Here is a 25,406-nt window from a genome sequence, read left to right as displayed (position 1 = left end):
CCTTTAAATATGCTTTGTTTCGACATTGAGATAATATTATAATATTAATATTATCTCAATGTGTTTCGAATAGGATGAAAATCCCAAGTGAAATGTAGCCATTGTGTTTTTAATTATGAACGTAGATATTATGTTTTGTAATCGTCCCGTTATCTTTTATAGCATTGGAGAGTTGAAAAATCATAGGCTACTCTTCATCTCAGAGAAAACTGCACACAATTGCCACTACAGCCTTATATTACAATATTTTTTATCTCAAGTTCAATCTCTGGTTACAGCTACTCTGTGGATGGTCAAACGCTATCCGTAGTTTTAGTCAGGCGTGTTCTCTTGTTTGTTCTTGTGTTAGCCGCTCGGCTAATGGCGTCGGCGTCGCCTTTGCTTTATAGTGGGGTGTATGCGCACTGTGGTTTGAGAAAAGCTAAGAAGCTTCTACCATTGAAAAGAAAACTTTCTTCTTGTCTTTGTAGAAGACAACTTTAATTATTGTCTTTCAAAAATCATAAGTGAACTGAGTAAACTTTTACATTTTTATTTCAGGTTTGATAGCAATAGTCTTTTAAATTCAGTCTTTTCTACTTCTAAGTTTAATACATTTCCTTTCTGCGAATACTAACTTAATTATTAAAAAAATATTTAGATCATTGAGGTATTATTACTACGTATAGAGAGGACACATTATTATTTTACACGTTAAATCCAAAATAAATTACAAATCAAAAATCACAGAAAAAGACATCGCATTGTGTCTAACACACTCTTATCACAAAGGGTAATTAAATTAATGTAATATTTATCAAAAGGGAAAGCTTCTACAGCCGCGTTGAACACTTTATAATATTCACTTCTATCTTCAATTTCAGATATAAAAAAATAAGCTATGACAGCTTATTTTTCTATGAGATTATTAAAGACATTTTTATACCACAGTGTGCATACACCCTTCACATAGAACCAGTTGATCTCTTGTGCTAACTGCACGAGGCGGGTTACGCCAAGACTTTTTACTTTCGACCACCAACGGTTTATCGTATTTAAATATTTGTGGCCTTTAATGTTTTAACTTTGTAATATTGGTATAGCATTATGTAAGGTTTGAACAGGATCTGAGTATAAATAAGTCAAAAGTACACAAATTTTGTTAAATATCGGATAAGAATGATTTCATATGTTTGTTGGTCGTGGCTTGAAACTAAAAGTTTGGACTAAAGGAATGCCTTTAAGTTTTTGCTACAACTCGATCATAAGACTGATTAAATGTTGGGTTTCATGCAATTTAAATTAATGAAAATAACATTAATTATTTAACGTATAGTGCACACATCTCTGTAGTCGGTACATACCTATACTCTATATTATAAGTACCTATACTTAACCTGCAATTTTTAAAAAATAATACAAGATAGATGTACAAAATTATTACACTATCACTGATCAGGTAACTAAGTATAATAGTTTATCTAAAACGTATATAACCACAATCTTATCTTATAAATAAACTAACTATGTACAAACTACAACATAATAAACACACTTGCAATCCCATTTCACGTTATAAACTTGCTAATTTAAAAGTTCATTTATTAGCAGGAACACTTCGCATGTACTCACTTTCATAATTAGTAGAGTTATATTTAGTGAAATGCACCGAGTAATCACGTCGCGATATGCATTTTCTTAATTACTTCTTTCACACCTTGAGACCTTACAGCTTTTAGTAGTAAATATTCGCGTGTTTTTAGTTTATTAACATCCTTTTTTAGTAAATAGTTACTTAGACAATTTTATGATTATATTCAATTTTAATTTTGAAAATTAGTGAAATTTCGTTTGTGAATATTGATTAGTTCACAATTAGGTCGCCTTAAAGTTTTATATTCTATGCTAGGTATAAGGGATTAATATTTTGCATTATTAGGTACAAACATGGTATAAACAATAAACCGTTGTTAATTCACCTATCTAAGAAAAAAATATAAGTAAACGTTTTAATAAGTTAAAAATTAACATAGACAACTCCAATAGCCCATCAGCCATAGACAAAGCAACTCAAAACTAATACAAAAAGTCCAACAATAGGCACCCGTTACACGCTCAATCCAGATCACGATCCAAGTCAGGTGACGGATTGACGAATCTTTATGTGGATCGTCGCGACATTAGATGGTCAATCCAGATCATATCAGTCCACTGTTCGACATTGTCAAATGCACACGCATTCACAACCACTAAATGGATCTGAATAAGAACAAATCTTGTGCAGCAATAATTATTGCCTGTTATTTGAAAAAACGCATGAAGAGGAAACGCTGGGTTAAACCGTGGCTACTAAAAAGGAACATCTATACACATTCGAACTTGTTAGATGAAATTTATAGTACGGAAGAGGAAGAGGATTACGCAAATTACTACAGGATGAAGGAGGCATGTTTTGATCATCTGTTAAAAATGGTTACACCTGTGTGTTGTCGTCCCATACCATCGCGCTCCGAACGCAGACTGACGTAATTTGACAGCATGTTATATTACACGATCAATCTGGATCTCGATCAAAGGATCGAGATCATTGATTTCTAAAAATCTAGATATTTTCTGATCAGATTTTACGATCCGTCAATCAAATACATTACACAGTCAATCTGGGTTGAGATCAATGATCATGATCAAGGATCACATTCTAGATTGAGCGTGTAACGGGTGCCATAGTGTTGAAAAACTCTACCATGACTACCTGAATATTTCATTCGACCAATCACACATCGCGTCCTGTACAGTGAGAATACTCGACAGTCTACACTCGTAGTTCGGATCATTCAGTTTTTATTCGCCGAAGCGAGCGCATATCCGTACGCTCCGTGAATAAGACGCGCGTTGTGCAGTGAAGTGATCATATAATAATATTGTGTTGCTTGTGAAACGATATTCAAATGGTTTGGTGATAATCATGTTGTGGATGTTCCAATATATTGATACGACAAGTTAGTAAAATTTTATTATTTTCAAAGATGTTTATAAAGTTAGGAAACGATTTTTGTTTCTAAAGTGTACATTTCTCTACTCTGTCATGAGTTCTTAATGAAAACAATTGCTTATGTTGAATGCTTGCATAGTTAGTAAATAATACAATAACAACTACTGGTATTTCTTTAGAAATTTGCGGCACGAATTAAGGGGGGGGAGGGGAGGGAAAGGGAGGGGGGAGGTAAGGGGAGACCCCCTATAAAGTGGGGGGGTGAGGAAACCCCTCCTTCTATTTTTTTTAATTTTTTTTGAGATTATATTTATACTAGCTTACCGCCCGCGGCTTCGCCCGCTTTGACTTAAACCTAATAAATTATATACTAAAACCTTCCTCTTGAATCACTCTATCTATTAAAAAAAACCGCATCAAAATCCGTTGCGTAGTTTGAAAGATTTAAGCATACAAAGGGAGTAGGGACATAGTGATAGAGAAAGTGACTTTGTTTTATACTATGTAGTGATGTAGTTAGAAATATAACGAAGATTATGGGCTTTCTTGACTGCTCCGGCGCTGCAGAACGTGGCGCTTGCCCCCGTGTACCTCGTTGCAGGCAGGAGTCTTCACTCGCCTTCGTAGCTTCGGCTTTTTGGTCGCCTTTGGCGACCAGCCTCAGCCACTCCGGCTCGCTTGGCTCTGCCTGCTCCTCAGCACACGCGGGCGCCACGCTCCTCCGCGCCTCCGAATTTTTTAATACACTCTAGTGTATGACAGACAAGTACCACGTGGAATCGGGGTGGACAGATTCGGTTCTGTGATTAACAATTTGTGTGCAATATACATACAATAAAAACATTTTTTTTTAAATAATTATTTATTCAAATCTTGTATACATGTTTGATACAATTTACAATGGCAATGAATGGATCCATTTTATTTTTTTCCACCCATCGTCTCCACATATTCTATAATATTATCACCGAAGTTTGCTGGGTGGTTATAGTTATCTTTTTTAAAAAATCTTTTTACAACATGCCACTGGGACTCAAATGGGTCAGAGGCAACAAATGGGTTGTCTGGGTCTGAGTGATTAACTTTTTTATGAACATACCCATATTGCCCCAAACAATCATATGCTCGCCAATAACCCGTATGAATTGTTGTCCCCTCAGCAACATGCTTTTGAATGAACTATGGTTTTTAATATGTACATTAAGACATTTGTTATCTCTTTCAAACACAATTCTTGTAGTTTTGTCAATGTAACTCAAACAATTTGAACATAATCTCAAAAATTAAAAAAAAGATTTCTCTGTAATTACACGTTTCCGCACGAAAAGCCGCTAATGTATGTTTCGGGGCATCAATATCGATCGATAAAAATTAAAATCGCGCCGAAATTCGTGCCGCACGTTTCTAAAGTCAACCCCAACTACTTAACATTTCGGTATAATAGGTAAAAATAAGACATCTATGATATTCTTGTTATTATCAAATAATTTAAGAATTTTTGTTATAAAAATGTGTCTAGGTAAAATGAGAGTTTTAGTTTTAGAAAGTTTCAGAACATATAATATTAATATTACAAAAATGTATTCCAACATGAAAATGTTTTATTGTAGGTACATATAATATTATGTCTATTTAATAATCGTCTGTTTATTCTAAAGCAATTATATTTAAATTAAGTAGGTTAAATAAAAATGATAAGAAATTCCAGAACTCTACATCGTATTCAAATTCAAATTCATTATATTTATTTGCAAGAATGTAGTTACAAATTATAGATGTTTTTAATTACAATATTATGTGGCTAATACATTCTACCCATTGATTGGGTGTGAAAATATTGAAAAAGAAAGTTGATTAGTCTAATTATTCGTCCATCGTCAAATCCAAAATTATCACAACATAAAATATTCTTTAGATATCGAATAAAATAGTTTTATTTTTACAAAATAACAGAGAAAACAAATAAATCATCGAATAGCTATGAATACCTCGGAAATACATATTGAACAATACACGGGCCGTTGTCCAGATCACTGAACCAAAATATACAATAACGCTTTCGCTAGATATTTAAAACTTTCATTTTTGTATGAAAAATATTTTTTATCCTAGACACTAGAGGATAATTTTTAATTCTTAAATTTTTGATAACGAAAACTAAAGAATACGCCGATCATGTCTATAGAGCGTTTTAAATGGTACATAATAATATTATATGTAATCGTTTTTGCCAAAACTTTATCTAGGTATAAAAGAAAGTAATAATAATAATATGTACATCCAATTTCAAATATAATTCACCTACTTCGTATTAATACATATAAAACTGATTTTAATTACTATGATTATCAATTATCACAGAACATAGGTAATGTAGAGACAGTTTCGTGACCGTAAGCTCTCACAAAAGTTACTTAACAGCGATGCTTAACAGCATAGGTAAGTAACTATTTATGTAATAAAATTATTTCTCATACAAAAATAAATTATAGGTAGGTAGTTACTATAGTTCGCTACTTATAGCTAAGTATGTAGGAATTATCGCAAAACATAAGAATGAGTTTTATCAAAATTACCTTGAACAAAGCAGTAGCTACCTATAACCTATAACGCTGATCAATACGTTCCACAAGGGATAGATCGGTTAATACAATAATGTAATTGTATTATCGTATGCTTATTGGATTATACTGTGGCAATAACCTTGATACCGGTGTATTTACTTAATTCGAACATTCGGGAATAGATAAGTGAAAATTATGACTACTTCAGTACTTCTTCAAAGGAAACATTGATGTTTGGTAATGTTACGTTTGATATTAGTAATCTAATTAAACATAATCTTTGTGTTGTTTCCTTTGCTTATGATAAGGTTAAAAAATGAAGAAATAGGTATGCTCATTATAAAAACTTCAACATAATTAAAAACGAACTCAATACCTATTATAGGTAGGTAACTAAATAGCAAATACCACAATATTCTCTGTTAATAATATGTACTCACATTTTTAAATTTTTTATGTTACACCGTGCATAAGGTATCTATAAGTATGAAATTTATATTACAATTTACAAGCAAGATCTGAAAACAAACTATATTATAATAATTAAATATTATTATAGCATACAGAACAAGTCTTGTAACAAAATAATAAAAATTACAAAATAACATTTTCATGTATGACGAATAGTATGAACATTTCAATACATGCAACGCCATCTAGTTTCAAAGCGAGCAAAGTTTGTAAGAGACAACCTGTTAGAGGAATTAAATTCCGAAACTACACTTTTTAGGTTTTATTTATGAACTATCGTCGTAATAAATTTTCGATAAAATGTTTAATTCGTATTTCTATTATTAATATTATCTAACAAAAAAAATTATGATTCAAATTTCAAATCTTCTTTTTGTCTTCAGTGTTCTGAATAAATTGTTATCGTAGTATTTGCTTGAAATTTCACAGACATAATTAATTTAAATGAACAATCGGTCAAATAAACTATAGGCGTGATTTCTCAAAAGCCGCCTACGTGATTGAGTGCTGTGCTTTCACTAAAATAAAAGGTCATTAAAAATGTCAAATCATTGAATGAATTTTGCAGATGTATTTTAGTAAGTAGATAATTTTTGTCTCTTTTTGTAAATTATTTGTTTAGTTAAATTTTGAACGTTCAACTTTTTACCCTGTTCGTTATTGAGACCGCAATTTAAATAATATTTTTATTAGAAAATACCCAAGATAGATATGCAAGTATGTACTTATATTTTTAAATTAGTTACAGTTAGCAATAAAAAATTAAAACTGTGTTTCATAGCAAAATATTTTTTTTAATTCTTTAGGTATTCTGAGTACATATTTAGGTACTTTAAGTTTTTGTAAATAAGTAGTAGATACCTATGTACATATAAAATGAGCCCTTAAAAGTTGACTCATAATATTTTATGCTTTAAGTAGTAAACTAACTTATCAATAAGTCAATAAGTACTTAAAAAGATAAGTTAAAATACCGTTTCAAGGTTCACAACAACCGATTAAAAAGTTTAATTGTGACTCTTGTACCTATAGAAAAAACTAACGTAGTACTTTTCGTGTTTTATAGCGTAAAATAATGTTGATCGACACATATAAAATATAAAATAGGTATAATATATTTTAAATAAACATTGGAATGTAAAATTTCAAGAGATTTTAAGTATGTCTATAGAATAGGCAAATCTCAAATTGTCAAAAACCAAGAAATAAATTCTGAAATACGCTTGAAATACCTAAAAAAGTGCTTCTATCTCTTCACACTTAGGTATTTATAATAATACTATTAAACTATATTGAGATCCACTACTCTATTTTAATCTAATTGGAGAGAACGCCTTATTAGAACTACAATACTCACCCAGTATCCTACAAGAATTCCGTGATATACCTAAACTCAAACAATAGGACAATAAAACATTATCCCTATAAAAACAAACATATGTAAAGACTGCATTGTATGTCAATGTGCCAAATGCGACTATTTCAACAAACGTATCCGAGCAAACATTTTCCGGAAAAAATAAATATTTAATATAACAACGACCCAGAAACCGACAATCGTTTCAAATCCGCCTACAACATTGCATTTTTATAACCGTATGTATATATCCACTTATTATACTCACTATAATATGCCTGGTAGTTGGCAGACGGTATATTTTTTGGAACTATACGTATGTGAAATGAAATTAGGTTTATTACTGCGAGATTACGTTTTCATTTTATGGGAGACGTATTGTCTTTATGGCAGGTCATTCGGTACGCTAATTTTACGGGATAATGAAAAATAGATTTTGACGTGACAACGTCATATAATTCGATAGCCGGCTGCACGCACGAAAAAACATGACTCATGCGGCGTTACCTCGCTCTGAGGCGTTCCATGTAAGGCTTGAAGTGCAAGCGAGAGCGCGGAACGAGCGACAAAGAAGCACAATCGGCCTTAAGACGTTGTCACGTTCAACTATCGTCAATAAACCGACTTTACAGACAACCAATTTTTTTTATGAAAGATTTGACTGAATGAAATTGAATTTCATTTGTAAAAAAACTGCTTTTGCTTGCTCTAACGTGTCTTATTGGAACAATGAAATGTATGGTATTATGTTAATGAATGCGTGTGTTATATGCGTTTGTATTGAAGAAAATAGATCTCGTTCGAAATTATACTATGGTCATTATTGATTTCAATCCTATAATATGTGAGTAAATAATCACAATGATAGAATAAAAAAAAATGTGTGCGTGTACACACGTAAGAAGTGAAACTTCTTTATGACCTTATTTTTCAAAAAATAATTTACTATAATATGCAACTTTACAGAAATACGTCGAATCACGCGTGGTAGGGATAAGAAAAAGATGGCGCGTAACGGAAAAATGTCACGCGTAACGAAAAAATTAAACACTAATTTTTTTCCAACCCCGATAAAGAAGTTTCACTTCAAAAAAACTCGCCACCTACACTAGGTAGGTACATAATCAGAATCACACTCACTTTTATTAGTTTTATATTTTGACCAAGACAATTAGTTCCCTCAATTTCAACTAAGCCCCAATTGAATAATTGAAGGGTCAATGAACTCTCATTTGACAGCTGTCACAGAAGCACACCTAGATAATAAATAAATAATTATAACAGCCCTTGACCACAGATACAATATTCATGGACATTCTTCGGCGAATACGATCTTAGTTACAATCAACCTCTGGCTTACCTCGGATTAAGATTTCAAGAGGCATGACCGTTATCGGCTAGGGCTGGTATTTATTAGTTATTTCTACTTATTATATAGATTGTGTAATGGTCTTTCTTTTGAAAATAGCGATAGATTGATGTTATTTTGTGTGGAAATGGAAGGTTGAAAAAATAAGCATTAAGGCTACATTTTATGATAATACGAATGAAATATGTTATCTTAAGATCTGTAAAAGCGAATCCGCGAGAATGAGCTAAGACTTTGTTACCAATATTAACTTTTTTGAGAGTAAAATTATAAACATGTGATTAATATTTTGAATAGCTTGAATTGTTTAACAATGAAATGCCAAATAAGTTTAGAAAAAAAAAATTACATAGTACTTACAAACAATAATAAATTAAAATAATGTTCACCATTATTCACACACTTCATATTTCACACAATAAAAAAATATACATAACAATAAAACAAACGTTGAATTAAATCCAGCGCTAACCTGTCAAGTGCTCAATAAAAACGGAGTTGGCAACCCTAAATCGCTGGCAATAATTCACGTGAGAAAACCAACAGAATAGCTTCGTTAAGAGGTTCAAGGGCTCTCCAGCATTGTGCTGATGTCAGGTCCTTCGCGCCAAAATGCTAATGAGATGGGCCTATATGGCAACATTGATTTGTCATAGTGTGACAGTCGCCAATTGTGATATAGGCGGGAGTTGAATACTACCAAGAATACTACTATGGATGTGTATGGAGCTGTTAAAACCATGATTGACGTTGACATTTTCGTTTAAGTTATTTTTGGGAAAATTAAGACTTTATTTCGTTTAATGTAAAATAATTCAAATAATAATTAGCAATAGGTTTACTAATACTGTTTTGGTCAATTAAAATGTTTGTGGAAACGTGTCATTCCATGCTAATTGATAGTATTTTTTAACTTTAAAAAAAGCGAATTTATTTACGAATAGCGGCTATTATGGAATTTATTATGTATGAGTGTCAGTTAAATTATATTCCTTTATAATATTGTATCCATTAAAAATAATTAATCATCCATCTCATTATAATAAAATGCCGTCACTGTAAAAACATAAAATTAATGGAAGACAACATCGAATTAATTTTGTTCATGATGGTAATTAAGTTTAAAAGTGTGTTAATATATGAAAATGATGATTTTATTAAAATTACAGAACAGTTTATAAAGATGGTAGAAAAATGGAAAATATGATTTAGTATCCTAAAATAATATAGTAAATTAGCTCCAAAACTCATTTCTATAAAAATTATAACGTTACAATTATTATGTAGGTATATACCTACCTGGAACGTAATTCACTTTTAATAAAGATAGAGAACATAAAATGTGAACTTATTTTTAAACAGCGCTTCATACTGAAACTTCAGACGAGCGTAAACATTTTAGTCAAACGACTGTTTGCTTGTCATCTCTGACAAGGGCGCCTTTTGACCCTTGAACTCACACACATTCACCTTATATATTTTGTATCACTTTGGGGACACAACCGATCTATTTTAGCTTGAATTTAAGCGTATCCATTCTTAGTTTACGAATTAATAAGTAGGTAGGCTGTATTGAAATATGAATTGATGGATTCTAAAACCTTAATTTAAAATTAAAGTAGCACGTCTATCAATGTATCTAACCACATCCTTCTCAAATCCTAAACAAGAAACAAAACTAAGAAAACAATTATTATTTTTCGAAAAACCAAACATCTGTCAATCAAAACGTAAGATTCCGTTAAACCTTGAGCAGCATTCGAAATAAAAAACATCGATATCATCCGTAGACTCGACATCACGATGGGAGCCGCTAGGAAACCAACCACTCAAATTGATGTGATAAAAAATAAATTAAAATAACTCGTGAGGCCAGATGATATCGACACTAACGCATCCATTGTGCTCTGACGTAGTAGTCTCTAATTGCGGCGTCTTTGTTATACAAAATGAGGTGTTACTCTCCTATTAAATCATAAGTGTTTCGATCTGAGACGAGAATTGTTACAGGCAATGTCAGATAGGAAATTGGTTGCCGTATCAATAGTTGTTTTATTAACTGTACCTTTAATTTCTCTCTTTGTTGCAGATAACGAGGAAATCCGCGTATGGAAAGGTATAAAGAAGGTCCAGATAGAGCGTCACAGCACGCTTCTCGGACAAAGCGAAATGTGTGGAGAAATGTTAGCAAGCATTTGCGAAATCCAGACATAGACGAGGGAAAAGTTGAAAATGATCCACCGAATGTTAATCACGATACACCTGAAATTAAAACGAGACTTGGGACTATCGATGGAATTATAGCGACAGAAGACACGGTCGATGATGACTTCGATGAGGAAGTCAGAAAGAACGTATGGAGCGACGTCGACGATGAACTTTACATAGCCAACGTAATCAAACAAAGAACTTCAAATGAAGTGAAACGCGTCAAACGTGATACTAGTTATTCGAGTGTTAGTGATTATAGTGAGGTTGTGAATAGTGATAAGTTAGATAAATTCGACATGTGGGAATTGGAGCCCACGGACTTAACGGAGTGTGACTGTCTTGGGCCACCTCCTGAATTCCTGTTGCCCCCACCGCCGAGACCGCCTTTCCTCCAGGCGGAATATTATTGTGGTGACGATCCGATACCTGATTTGGAGACGTGTGACTCGGAACCAGTAAGTAAATTATATTTTTAAACGTTAATATTATACTTATTGTATGTATACCTATGACTATGTGAAGACGGATATTTATTCAGTGTAGATTACCTACACTCATAAAGATGTAATTGAATATATAAAATTCAAATACTACTCAACCGATGGTGATAATAATTTTCCCCATTGGACGCTACATAAAAGACAATCCAGGATGGTTTCGGACAAGCAAGTAGTGATTAGGGAATGCAATCCCGACTCGAGATTGCAAATTCGGGATCCCGCGGGATAAGAAATATCAATCCCGCGGGATCCCGGAATTTTCGGGATCCCGTCTAATATAAAAAAAATGTTGAATTCAGATGACTGAAAAAGGTAATAACTGCTTGTTTGTGATAGTTGGGCCATCCGTAAATTACGTCACGCGAATTTTAGAACTTTTCAACCCCTCCCCCACTCCTTGTCACACGTTGTCACATTTTTAGTACCCCGTCCCCCCTAATGTGACGTGACACATTTTTCAAACTTATGCATGTATCTAAAACTAATCAAAAGAAAACAGTTATTTTCATTTTTTTACTTATTAAATAATCTTAAATATCGAAAATTTAAAAAATCGTAAATTTTAGTGTGCCACTTGCATTACAAGTTACAACATGACTCTAGGAATTAAATGTTGTTGCGTAAGAGATAATCTTATAGCGAGAGTGCGAAATTATTAATAAATACATATAGGTAGGTAGATTAAAAATTTTCTGTCCAAAGTTTTTTGCTCACGTACAAATTTCGTTTCGTTTTATTATGTCACGTCACAAAGCTTTTGATCCCCCCTGCCCCTTGTCACATTATGTCACATAAAGATGATACCCTCCCCCCCTATTAACGTGTGACGTAATTTATGGATGGCCCCTAGTGAGGTTAACTAAAATAACATATTACTCGAAAGAAAATAAAAACCTTTATTCTTTAATCTTACCAACTAAATAATAATCAGGTTGTAAGGAAATTAACGTAGGTAAATTAGGTAATCAAAACAATAAGCTTATTTCAAGGGAATTAGGAAAAATTGAAAAGCTTGCGCCCCGAGTGATTGTGTGTTGCGTCGCTGACCACTGCCGCCCAATCCCGTCAATCTCGAACGGGATCTCGTCATATGATGCGTCGGGATTGATCCCGAAAAATTACACGAGATCTCGCGAGATCGGGATCCCGCGGGATCGGGATTGCATTCCCTAGTAGTGATTAACTATTAAAAACTTTTTTTTAAATAAATTTAAATCAGTTTAAAAAGTTAATTAATTGAATAGTATAGTTCACTTTCTCTGCTCTTCAAAAAATGTATTTTATGTCGGATATTTATTATTTTATTGAAAATAGCTCATCATTATCCTCTATAAAACAGGCTTTAAGTATTTTTTATTTAAATTATTAACATGCATACAATGCAGTCAATATAAAGTGCTATAATATTTCATCAGATTAATTTAAAGCAGCATTTCCAACCGACAATTCCTCAAAGCAAATAAACTAAACAAATTCTGAATAAACTGGTGTAAATTTAAATTCTAATTGGAAGTGTCACTTCAGTTTTAGCGATCTGCTTGACAAAGCTTTGGCAAAACTGACACGTACAGATTATTTAGATTTTAAATGAGTCACGTTCTATAATTTAACGGATACCATTTCGAATGCCTTACAAAATTCTACGACGAGCTTAACAAAATTATCAATCATGATGAAACGATTCGGTGTTTGTTTTTATTTCTCCATCAGATAAGCGGGCAAGTTATTGTTTAATGCCGTCGATTTGAAACGCTTCCCTTTTCTATTGTTCCCTAAACATTTAGGGTCTTGACGAATGGCTGGTTAATCTTATCTTTTCCATGTTTTGTCCTAAAAATGGTAATGAATAAGCGTTGCGTTATCTCTTTAAATATTTGACATGTCTAATGAGGGCGCGGCACAATGCACTTTATCTCGTCATCTCCAAGTTTTTTACGATCTTTATAAAGTCGTGTGTGCTTTCCGTTTCGAAGTATGGAACTTTGTAACTGTTTATTGCTCAGATTTCGTAAGTACATGTAATGCTAACATTGATACCGGGTTTCTATTTGCTTACTCCATTCTCGCCTTTACTAAGCCTTTAAGAACGGTAATCTCGGAATTAGAGGTTGAGAGCGTTAGTCATCATTTTATACATTACTAGCTTATTACCGCAGTTCCGCTTCGGCTTTTTGCCTTCAAATTTTAACTTTTACCGTACCTTTTATTAGATTTAAGTGTTCTATGCACTATTATATTATTAGTCGCTACTTTCGCTATAGTTCTTCGAAATTAACACATTTGAACATATTCACGTAAAATATTTGAAAAATTCGTGCATTCTCCGTCCATAAATTACTTTATACTTTTCTTGACACATCTTTGACAAAAGAATTAGGTAAATCCAATGAATCATACTGTACGTTCCTACGTATCTGCCTACGCTTAGTTTTACGTTCCTACTAGAAACAGTTTTCTTTCACTTCTTTACAATAATGTAAAATCGCTGAAAATACCAAAAGTAATACAAAGAGAATTCCCAATCCAATGGTATTTCCTATAATAAAAATGTACTAAACATTGACATCTCAATCAGCAACGTGGTAGGTGCAACCGTTCAAAAACACATTAATTTAATCTTAATTGGTCTTAAAAATATTTGCGGTCTAGCCGATTGAGTTGTTAGCAATAAGGTGCTGATATTTCACAGTATATGTTGATTCATACTTCCCAGAAGCGTTGGGTGGTCGTACTGCTAGTTTACTATTTCATAAGGTATGCCGGTTTGTGCATGGATTATCCTTTAGAGATTATACTGTTAACGACGCTTATCAACCATATAATTAAGGGTTTGCTTTGAATCTCATAGCAAAGCTTGCTTTGATAAGTACGGTGTTAGAATCAGGGTAATAAGTTAATAAACACTAGTTTGTGTGAAGCTTGAAATATATACATACTAGCTTTCCGCCCGCGGCTTCGCCCTCGTTTCAAGGAAAAACCCGTTCCCGTAGGATTTCCGAGATAAAACCTATCCTATGTCCTTTCTCGGGTATCAAAATATCTCTATACCAAATTTCATGCAAATTGGTTCATTAGTTAAGGCGTGATTGAGTAACAGACAGACAGACAGAGTTACTTTCGCATTTATAATATTAGTATGGATTAGGTTAATGAAGATAAGTGTCATCTCATCTCAAAATTTATAAAAAATCTGTTTAAACTAACATCGATTCAGACTTATTGTAACAATTTATTATATAACCTAATATAGGTATTAGGTTTTTCCCGTTTTTCCTTATAACGCAATCGATAAAAATCTGTCATTTTCACAACTGAATGCTTCAATTTTTATCCATTAAATACCTAGATATATTAACGTAGATACCTACTCGATATGAAGATTTATTCATAAACCAGTATATTTGCCAAGTGCTTTAAAAATCAAACTAACGACCGTCATTATATTATTTTCTCAAGATTTTTCGTTTATTTTAACCTAAAAAAATACATGAATAATCTATAGAGAGCAGATGCCAAGTGAATACATAATGATTCATTCAAATGCTACATAGCATAAAGTATGTGCATATATTACACATAATGCTGTATCATTCCTAACAATTAGACGAACAAACAAACAAACTGCCTGCTTGGTCTCATTAATGTATTCTTAGATGACATGGGTGCTTGTAGTTTTTATTTACTGTTAAATTGGAGGTGGGCGTTTTGTAACTATTAACATTTTAAAAACAATAGGTAAAAAGATCACACTAGGGCATTTTTGAATTGGACTTTCGTGAAATGATGCTGTGCATTTTGCTTGTATGAGCCTGGTTCTCTAAGTAGGTAATCATACTTTACATTTGGCCATGTTTTAATTGAAGTATTCGAGTTTATGTGTTCCCAAAAGGAAGAAAAGACACGGTGAAATGAAAAAACGTAGGTACCTACTTACGACTTACAAAACGTCTTAGCAGTAACTGAACACATCATTTCTTCAGTAGGTATACTTATTTTGAAAAGAATATTTTATTTCTATACTAATATTATAAAGAGGAAAGGTTTGTATGTATGTATGTATGGTTTTCACGCATAAACTTCTGGACCGATTTTGATGTAAATTGGCACAGACTCTTTCTTTCTGACCATCTTTAGACCCTGAGAGGCTACCTTTTATTGCGAAATATGTACCACGAGCGAAGCCGGGTCGGACCGCTAGTATCTTATAAAGACATTCGCAACTCATTAATTACGCATACAATTAAACATTCTCCCAAATTACACAGTACAAATCATGGCCCAGTATTATTTATTTAAATTACATAAATTCCAATTTACACAAAAACGTTCTGTTTCGTTAATTTAAGAAAAACAAGTTTAAAGAATCCATTATGCAAAACGCCTTTTATCCGCAAATTGTAAAAATTCTAATACGACCTTTAAAAATTTAGGGGAAAAGGTGATCATAATTTATGAAAAGCACCGCAAAGAGGATGCCGGGAATTAATTAAAAACCTTATTCAATTCTTTTTCTTAGACTTTATTAATTAAAGAGGGTGCATTGACTAATCGCTACCGGTCATAGATTGACGTGGGGTGGCCGTACTGTTAGTGGAATTGGGGATTTTTTCAGTGTCGAATTTTTAAAATTTTGTGTACCCTATTTGATCCATTTTATTAAACATTATCCTTGTATCTACATCTAGATAAGTTTTACGCTTTACTCGATGAGGAAAAAACGCGAATTTTTTTCCTTCAAGTAGGTAAGTAGTCAAATAACTGCAATATATTTTTATGTAAACATCATTGGCATGTGAATAAATACATACGAAAACTTTCATAACATTTAAAGTAGGGATGTAACGATACATGATTTTGCCGATACGATACCGATACCGATATTTGTAGTAATGTATCGGCGATACCGATACCGATACCGATATCGATGGCTTGGTAGAAAAATAAATAGTGAATTATGCATAAAAAGTTACCAACATTTAACAGAGACAACTGTTAATCGTATTCTTTTAAATAAAAATGCCAAATCAAAAAACAACAAAACCATTTATTTTAGTATTATTATTTTACGAAGTCAGTTAAACTTTAAGTAATACACATACAATCAGTACCTAATAAAAGTTTACTATAATTGGTAGAGTTTTTTCAGAAAACAAAGTGCGCACGCGCGGGCGGCCTTACGCATCGTTCATTGGGCGCAGATTTTTGAATTATTTGATATCAAAAAAATTGGTTGTTTGTAAAGTAGGTTTACGATCGAGATGTTTATGTGATAACATAATGCAGTGGCAGCGCTCGAGATGAAACGGGAGATCGGTCCGTCTCTCTCTCGTTATACCTGCGATCGCGCTCGTGAGGTTTTGGTGTGACACAAGTTTATGAACATGTCACCCGACTAAAACGATTTTAAAAACGTTATCACGTTAAAAATTAAAAAAAAATCAAAATTATTTATTTCTTTCCTTTACATAAACAAATTTGTGATTGGAACACTCCTAGTAAGCAAATAAAATGCTTGTGTCAGGAGGTTCCGCTCTTCCTTAACATTATTACAGAAACAGAAATAAAACAATATGAATGAATACGATGCAAAAACATAAAAGAAAAGAAAGAATTTAATAAAAAAATATCGGTATCGGTTGATTTATTATCGGCGATACCGATATATCGGCTTGCCGATATATCGGCCGATATATCGGTATCGGTATCGGTATCGTTACATCCCTAATTTAAAGCAACATACTATTCACTATACACACAAATTGTATTTTGTATCTATTCAATTTTGTTTTTTCTAGGACTAATAATTGATCATGATTAAATGATTTAAAAAAAACTAACTCAAATAACTAACTAAAAATTTCTACCAAATCTTATCCCAAACATTTAAACTATCAATTCATAATCAATCAAACATTCCAATATTAAAACCTCAGATCGGGAGATATGTTCCGATGACGGATGTCCCCAGAAATCCTTCGACATTTGACAAATAGACCCCCTGAGCCAGATCTTATCTTTGTTTTTATACGCCGGCCGTAGTAGGTACGCATTGAGGCGAAAATTCTTGGCGCCCTTGGATTGATATAGTTTTTATTTAATAAATAATATAAATTACCATATCGATGGTTATTTGGCATTTTATTGTTACTCATAAAATGAAAACATACACGGTACAAATAAACTGTCAGAAAGAAAGAAATTTAAATATTTTATTATCATTAAAAAATGAAACGAACTGACAGTAATCTGTTAATAAGTAATAATGTTTTTAGTTTGTTCAAATAACAACTTTGCTTGGTATTTTAGCAACTTGTAAAGTGCGTCACACACGGTGAAGATACTATAATATTTTATCTTAAGATACTGTAATATTTTATATTACAGTATCTTAATTCTTAAGGTATCCGGTATCAGCGTTCTGACCATCATTTTTCTTTTTGTCATTGCGTACTAAGACCCCTGTAGAACCGCCATCCTGTTACAAATGACCCGAAATTTTGTGGGTCATTTGATTTATGATGCTATTAGTAAAATCATAATCATTTCATCAATATTTATTAAAACGTAATAACCTTTATTCTCCGTATTCAGGGAATTCAGTTTCGTGACTTCTACTATTTACCACCCCTCATCTTTGAATAAAACGTTTCTTATACAATCAAATGATTCTAAGTAGTAATGTTTAATTAATTGTTCTTTTGCGTTATGCATTTTATGCCTCAGACATGGCGCCCTCGTCATTCGTTCCCAAATCCGGCCCTGTTTTTATAAGAAGCTTGTCCGATGACCGAAGGATACCGATTCTGAAATATTGAAGTTATGTAACTGTTGAGGTTTCGAGGTCACTTCGGGTTTTTGTTAAAGTCCCTAGAGAGTTGATAAGATATTGGTATTTTTTTACGTTTTAAGATTAATTTTTGTTTATAAATTATACCTTTTTGTACCCGGTAGCCTTTTCCTATTTCATACATAGGTATTTAAATGTGAGATAATAAAATTTGTAGGTATAGATATTTAATTAATGCTGCGAGGTTTTCTTAGTGTTACATAATATCGTTCAAGTACTCATACAGGTGAATATTTTCATCATAAATGAATCAGCCGTTTGGGCTGATGTTTATGGTTCATTTTGAAATCCATATGAAAGTAGTATTTTCACTATATGTTACCTGAACGAATCCTATTTTCTATTATCTTCCATAGGTAGGTTATTCTTTCTTCAATTATTACTCTATATAGCTTTTTAATTAATAAAAATAACAAAACGGGAATTAATAGCACGTGCATTTATATTTTTAACTAGCTTCCGCCCACGACTTTTTACGTGCATCCCCGTTTTTCCCCGTTCCCGCAAGAATTTCGGGAAATCCTTCAATCCCTCGGGGATCCCTACGTCCTAACATCAACCTACATGCCAAATTTCAGCCCGATACGTCCAGTGGTTTGGGCTGTGCGTTTATAGATCACTATATCAGTCACCTTTGAGTTTTATATATATATGTATATAGATTTCTCATACATAGACAACAGAATAATAGTTTTCAACCGCACTGTATAAAAATAGGTTTTTATTTAATTTCCCTCAATTCAAGCAATTACTAACAAACATACATGCAATTATTTTTATCTGCATCACGCCCACATTCATTTATATTTCGTTTTTTATTTCCCCTTATCATATCCACCCCTTATTAAAATTATTAGCATAGCCTCCCCTTGCATTATTATCATGTGTAGGTAAATAAAATTTCACAGTGTTTGTAATGAAACTTGTCCGAAACGGCTTGACCGATTTCGATTCTGTTTTTGTGTATTTTTGGTAGACCTAAGAGTATGTCGTAAAGTATATATATATATTAGAAATGCGAAAGCGTGTTTGTTTGTATTTCTTTCGCATCGCAACGGATTATATCAAGTTATTTTTGCGTTTGTAGTTTAGACACTTCACACACTTTATTCATATAAATCTCTCTTCTTTATTCATATAAATCTATTTCATCTTCACAAAATTATTGAAACACATTATCACTACATAGTATAAAACAAAGTCGCTTTCTCTGTCCCTATGTCCCTTTGTATGCTTAAATCTTTAAAACTACGCAACGGATTTTGATGCGGTTTTTTTTAATAGATAGAGAGTGATGTTAGAGGAAGGTTTTAGTATATAATTTATTAGGTTTTAGGCAAAGCGGGCGAATCCGCGAGCGATAAGCTAGTATTTTATATTTTAGCACATAGTATAGGTATATCTAATAGGACTAGCTAGTATTATTAATATATTGAAAACATGTAACAAAAAGTATAATATCTTACATTATAATAATCACAAAAAACCAAACGCTCCACTCTCGGTCAGATGAAGCAATTTGGGGCAAAAATCAACCCTCATACAAAAAATATATTACACGCACCATTGATTCCCTAAGGGATGAAATTGGGAATATTAAAATTTAACTTACCTGTGTCCCATACCGTAAATTCATCGTAATTATTAGAAAATGTTTGAGGTTTGATATAATTTCTTAGTTGCTAAAAGAACTTTGGCAAGTTTCTTTATTTGGTAGTTATTAACTAGGGACAAGCACAAGATACATGTAGTAAAGTATTTTTCCCATTAAACTATAATCCTAGGTATAGAAAAGAATTAAATTTTGATAATATTAAAATTTAGTTACTTACATACTTGAATATATGACCGCCTCCTTGGTACAGTGGTTGACGCGTGAGCGTAGAACCGAGGGGTCCTGGGTTCGATTCCCGGTGGAGAAGAAGAAAAAAAAAATGTCTCGGTCTGGTAGGACACAGAAGGCTGATCACCTACTTGTCCCTAAAGAAAATCGATCAGTGAAACAGATGTATGCATAATGCATCTGCCTCTTACCACACTACGGGGACACGGGACTTCACTTATACTTGAATATAATCATACATAATATAATATCAATTGAAATTTTCATAAAATATCAATTGGATTAGAATAATAAAGAAGTTCATAATTTCTTAATAAATATTATGTTTTAATGAAAACCAAAAACATTACAATCAAATACAAACAATTTCTTAATTCATATTAGGTTTTACTAAAAACAATACAAACTAATACAAACATGGAATTTCATTTTTAGCGTCGTAAAATATTCTACAAAATTGTTTTATCAAAGTTATTGAACGTATTCTAGCCCCCCTTAACGCCCCTTGTCCCTTTATCGGCCATTATAAATACAATAAAGTTATGTTTTATTTTGATATTATCATAACAGCTGGCGGAACGGTAATAAAAACCATATGTCAAATAAATAATAGATTGGATTTCTTGGCAAATGCATCTTTGTAAGTTTTATTAATAAAACTGAAGCCCGCTAAGTTAAGTTTACGTTAATTCCTAGGTAGTTAATTAATGTACTATGTAGGGTGATCACAATTATATCTAATACTAGCGGTCCGCCCCGGCTTCGCCCGTGGTACATGTTTACGTTTTCTCTACATAAGAACCATCCTCGTACTTCAAGGAATATAATAAAAAAAGAATTATCGAAATCGGTTCAGCCGTTCTCGAGTTATGCGCTTACCAACACATTTTGCGATTCATTTTTATATATAAGACTAGCGGTCCGCCCCGGCTCCGCCCGTGGTACATGTTTACGTTTTCTCTACATAAGAACCATCCTCGTACTTCAAGGAATATAATAAAAAAAGAATTATCGAAATCGATTCAGCCGTTCTCGAGTTATGCGCTTACCAACACATTTTGCGATTCATTTTTATATATAAGATTAAATAATAACACCTACTTTTACGTTTTTTCTGTTTGTTTGTTTCGCTCATGTATTATGGTGTATCTCGTTTCTCGGATAAAAAATGTAGCCTGTATCTGTAATAACTAATAACTAATAACATACAGTCAGGAAAAATTATATTACACATTTTCATAGATATATCCACACTTACCGATATTTGACTGACTCTTCCATTCAACATAATATATTTTCAGGTATTGTAAAAAGACACTTCAAAATACATAATTTACCTTCGAATAATACAAACAGTGTTCATCTAATTTACTAGTCATTTGACTCCTGCAAGAAAGAAGAAAAAAATATTAAGAATGTCGTGACTAACTACCATTAGTAAACCGCAAGTTTAACAGTTTTGGCAAAATGCGTTACACATCTAATAAAGCAATTATTAAAGACCCTTTCTAAACATTACATGCATCATTTACTGTCTATCTGTTGCGTGAGGATACAATGCAATTAATATAGGAACACCTTGAATTTGGAATTTTTGAAATGGCGGGTTACGTATTGCGTGACAGTTTAAAATTACTTTTAGTGATTTTATGTGTTTTAAAAAGGGTCTTTTGTCATAGCCATTATGTACATACCGGCTAGTTACTAGTAGGTAATACTCATATTTTCTTATTTACTTCTAAATACATAAAAGTCATAATCTCTAGTATAATTTAAAGAACTGAAATCGACTCTTTCGTTTGAAATGTCGATTAAATGTTTCAAGAAAAGTTTTTTGAAGTGAAACTTCATTATTGGGGTTGGAAAAAAATAGTGTAACATTTATTCGTTACGCGTGACATTTTTCCGTTACGAGCCATCTTTTTTCTTATCCCTACCACGCGTGATTCGACGTATTTCTGTAAAGTTGCATATAGTAAATTATTTTTTGAAAAATAAAACGAAGTTTCACTTCTTACGTGTGTACACTAGTACACGCACACATTTTTTTGTTGTATTAATCTTTAACGATGTTATTTACCTATAAGTAGTTAGTTTTCCCTGTTTTAAGCAAATAAATTATTATTTTATTTTTATTTTTTGTTAAACTCCCAGATACTACCACTACTTAAAATATACTTACACTTATATATTAAAGTATTGCCTTCTTTATTCCAGAAGATAGACGCATACAACCACAGCGGGCCATCTCTACAGACGTCTGCTGTGATCGCGCTCTGCTCAATAGTACTGGTTCTTGGCATTTTTATCGGCGCCATTTTGGTTTGGAAGTAAGTTTCTTTTTATACCCTACTTACACAATACACAGACACAACCAGTAGGGAAACTTCATACAAACGTTCGAAATGGCTCACGCTCACAAGCAAGCGTGTTTACGAGAATCGTAAGGGTATTATGAAAATCTGAATCTGAATCTCGATAAAACTTTATGGTAATAGATTTAAATCGTTTATATGCCAAATTTTAATAGTAACACCATGGACGAATTTTTATATTTGTCTATGGTAACACTAGGTTTTGCCTGTGGGTGAAACCACACGTTACAACTAGTAATCGTAATATTAAGCTGCTTTGCTCCCCGGCTCTGCTTGCATATAACATTTTGTAAGATTTTCGAATTTTTAAAATTTATCAGACGAAATAATAGAAATAAAATAAATACTAGGGATGTAACGATACCGATACCGATACCGATATATCGGCCGATATATCGGCAAGCCGATATATCGGTATCGCCGATAATAAATCAACCGATACCGATATTTTTTTATTAAATTCTTTATTTTATTTTATGTTTTTGCATTGTATTCATTCATATTGTTTTATTTCTGTTTCTGTAATAGTGTTAAGGAAGAGCGGAACCTCCTGACACAAGCATTTTATTTGCTTACTAGGAGTGTTCCAATCACAAATTTGTTTATGTAAAGGAAAGAAATAAATAATTTTGAATTTTTTTAATTTTTAACGTGATAACGTTTTTAAAATCGTTTTAGTCGGGTGACATGTTCATAAACTTGTGTCACACCAAAACCTCACGAGCGCGATCGCAGGTATAACGAGAGAGAGACGGACCGATCTCCCGTTTCATCTCGAGCGCTGCCACTGCATTATGTTATCACTTATCACGTAAACATCTCGATCGTAAACCTACTTTACAAACAACCAATTTTTTTGATATCAAATAATTCAAAAACCCGCGCCCAATGAACGATGCGGGAGGCCGCCCGCGCGTGCGCACTTTGTTTTCTGAAAAAACTCTACCAATAGTAAACTTTTATTAGGTACTGATTGTATGTGTATTACTTAAAGTTTAACTGACTTCGTAAAATAATAATACTAAAATAAATGGTTTTGTTGTTTTTTGATTTGGCATTTTTATTTTAAAGAATACGATTAACAGTTGTCTCTGTTAAATGTTGGTAACTTTTTATGCATAATTCACTATTTATTTTTTTACCAAGCCATCTATATCGGTATCGGTATCGGTATCGCCGATACATAACTACAAATATCGGTATCGGTATCGTATCGGCAAAATCATGTATCGTTACATCCCTAATAAATACCATGAAATTGCATCTTCGATCTAGCAGATTATAAATCAATCTACTTTTATCATCAAAATTATACCTTCATCTAAAACAAAAAAGAACTCTGTAAATCTATCTATTATTATCCACATAGTAAACAAGAGAGATTACTGATTTACACCTAACAATCCTGAACATTTTACACAAAGCATTTACCACCTTATGTCAAATGGAATAAAGTTCATAATAAGCTCTTACACCTGTATAAGATGGTTTTAAACGGGGTCTTAAAGCAGTCGTCACTTGGAGGCAATGGCCCGAAAGTTGATTAGAGTAGCTGTCACCTATGCGAGATTTAATCTTTTTGAGGGCGCGATTGGTACAAGTGATAAGCGTTAAGCGGTTATAGTTTTTTTTCTTTTATTTCGCGTAGTTTGGAAATCAGGGAAATGGCTGAAAACTTTTAGGTTTTAAGTGCCGAATATGCAATTTGAAATGAAAGCGAGAGTGATATTTTATTTTCTTGCAAAGTGTTATGTTTAAAAATCTTTAATTCCTACTGTTCTACAAGAATATGATAATATTATCTAATTAATTTTTAAGTAGGTAGTAATAAACTGTAATTGTAAACTTTACTAACCTTTCAGTTATTATATTATTATTTTTATTTAAAGATCATGAATTTGTGCGAAACGAAAAGATCTCCGTTTCTTCTAAAATATATCATTAGTTAATTTAATCTTACTTGAACTATCAATTTTTTACATTTATTAATGTGGCGTTAATATGAAATCTGAATATTTTACAAAATTAAGCTTTTCCTAGTTACTCGTTTTAATTACATGTACCTTCCTATTAAATATCTTCATAATTATTTACCCGCTTCCTCCTACAACTTGTACCAAACACATAAAGTTAATTATACCTGCCACAGTCACAATACACACGTCTCCACATTTGACAATCGAATATAAAGGTCTGATATATTATATTGGTATTTAAGAATATCCCTTTAATAAGGCGAGTTAATGTGAAACGGTTTGAAATAATTGGATTTCGCGCACGACGTATTTATAGTGATGTTAATAGTAGAACTTTTCATTGAAGTTAGAGCTTTAAGAAAGCACGTGTTTATGTTTTCTAATGTGACAATTATAACGAGAAAGGATGTTTGTTTTATTTTTTGTTGCGTTTGCGATTTACGTTTTTTGTCATTAGGGAGGTACTTCTTCACCGAGTAATATATCTACAATAATTGAAAAAGGAAAGAGAAAAATTTTAGTGACGCTATAATATTTCCATCCATTTAGGACCACGTTCGAAAAACTTCTACAACATAGGTACCTGGTTACCTGGAAGAGATGGCTCTATAGCCATAAGTTCGCCTATTGTGCAATTTATGTATAGGTATTTTATTTAGGGCCGATTATTATGCTTATATTATTATGCTTGGATAAAACTTATCCGTCCAATAAAGTATTACACGATAATATTAAAATGTCACGTAAACTGTCAAATACGGGCAATTAGGATACGTTTTTAAAATGGTAGTTTTATACATTATTCGACGAATTAAAGTTGTATCCGAGGATTGAAAAAATCGGCCCTTACTGTTATTTCTTTATTTTAGTGTGTACAATGAAACTTTCGTTCATTCATTCACCTAATGAATAAACTCGTTCA

General features: G+C 32.5%; 1 protein-coding gene across 2 annotated transcripts in view; it reads left to right on the top strand.

Moving 5' to 3' along the window:
• The window catches only part of pxb (putative Hedgehog signaling attenuator pxb), a 199,067-nt gene that overhangs the window by 149,724 nt on the left and 23,937 nt on the right, over nucleotides 1-25,406 (top strand). Inside the window, exons 1-3 of one of the 2 annotated variants that reach the window (XM_089706717.1) lie at nucleotides 2,804-2,978; nucleotides 10,822-11,398; nucleotides 22,351-22,463. In XM_089706717.1, coding sequence (XP_089562843.1) covers nucleotides 10,841-11,398; nucleotides 22,351-22,463 — 671 coding nt within the window. In that variant the 5' untranslated portion in view covers nucleotides 2,804-2,978; nucleotides 10,822-10,840. Of the gene's footprint in view, nucleotides 1-2,803; nucleotides 2,979-10,821; nucleotides 11,399-22,350; nucleotides 22,464-25,406 lie in introns of those variants that run through there. The other variant, XM_089706718.1, reaches the window with a different exon arrangement.

Source organism: Colias philodice, chromosome 18 (assembly GCF_061535455.1).
Source record: "Colias philodice isolate Cphi_HAF_F1 chromosome 18, ilColPhil1 Martin Lab GWU primary, whole genome shotgun sequence".
NCBI classification, from domain to species: domain Eukaryota; kingdom Metazoa; phylum Arthropoda; class Insecta; order Lepidoptera; family Pieridae; genus Colias; species Colias philodice.
Note: the sequence above shows the minus strand (reverse complement) of the source record. Positions and strands in the feature narration are given on the sequence as shown.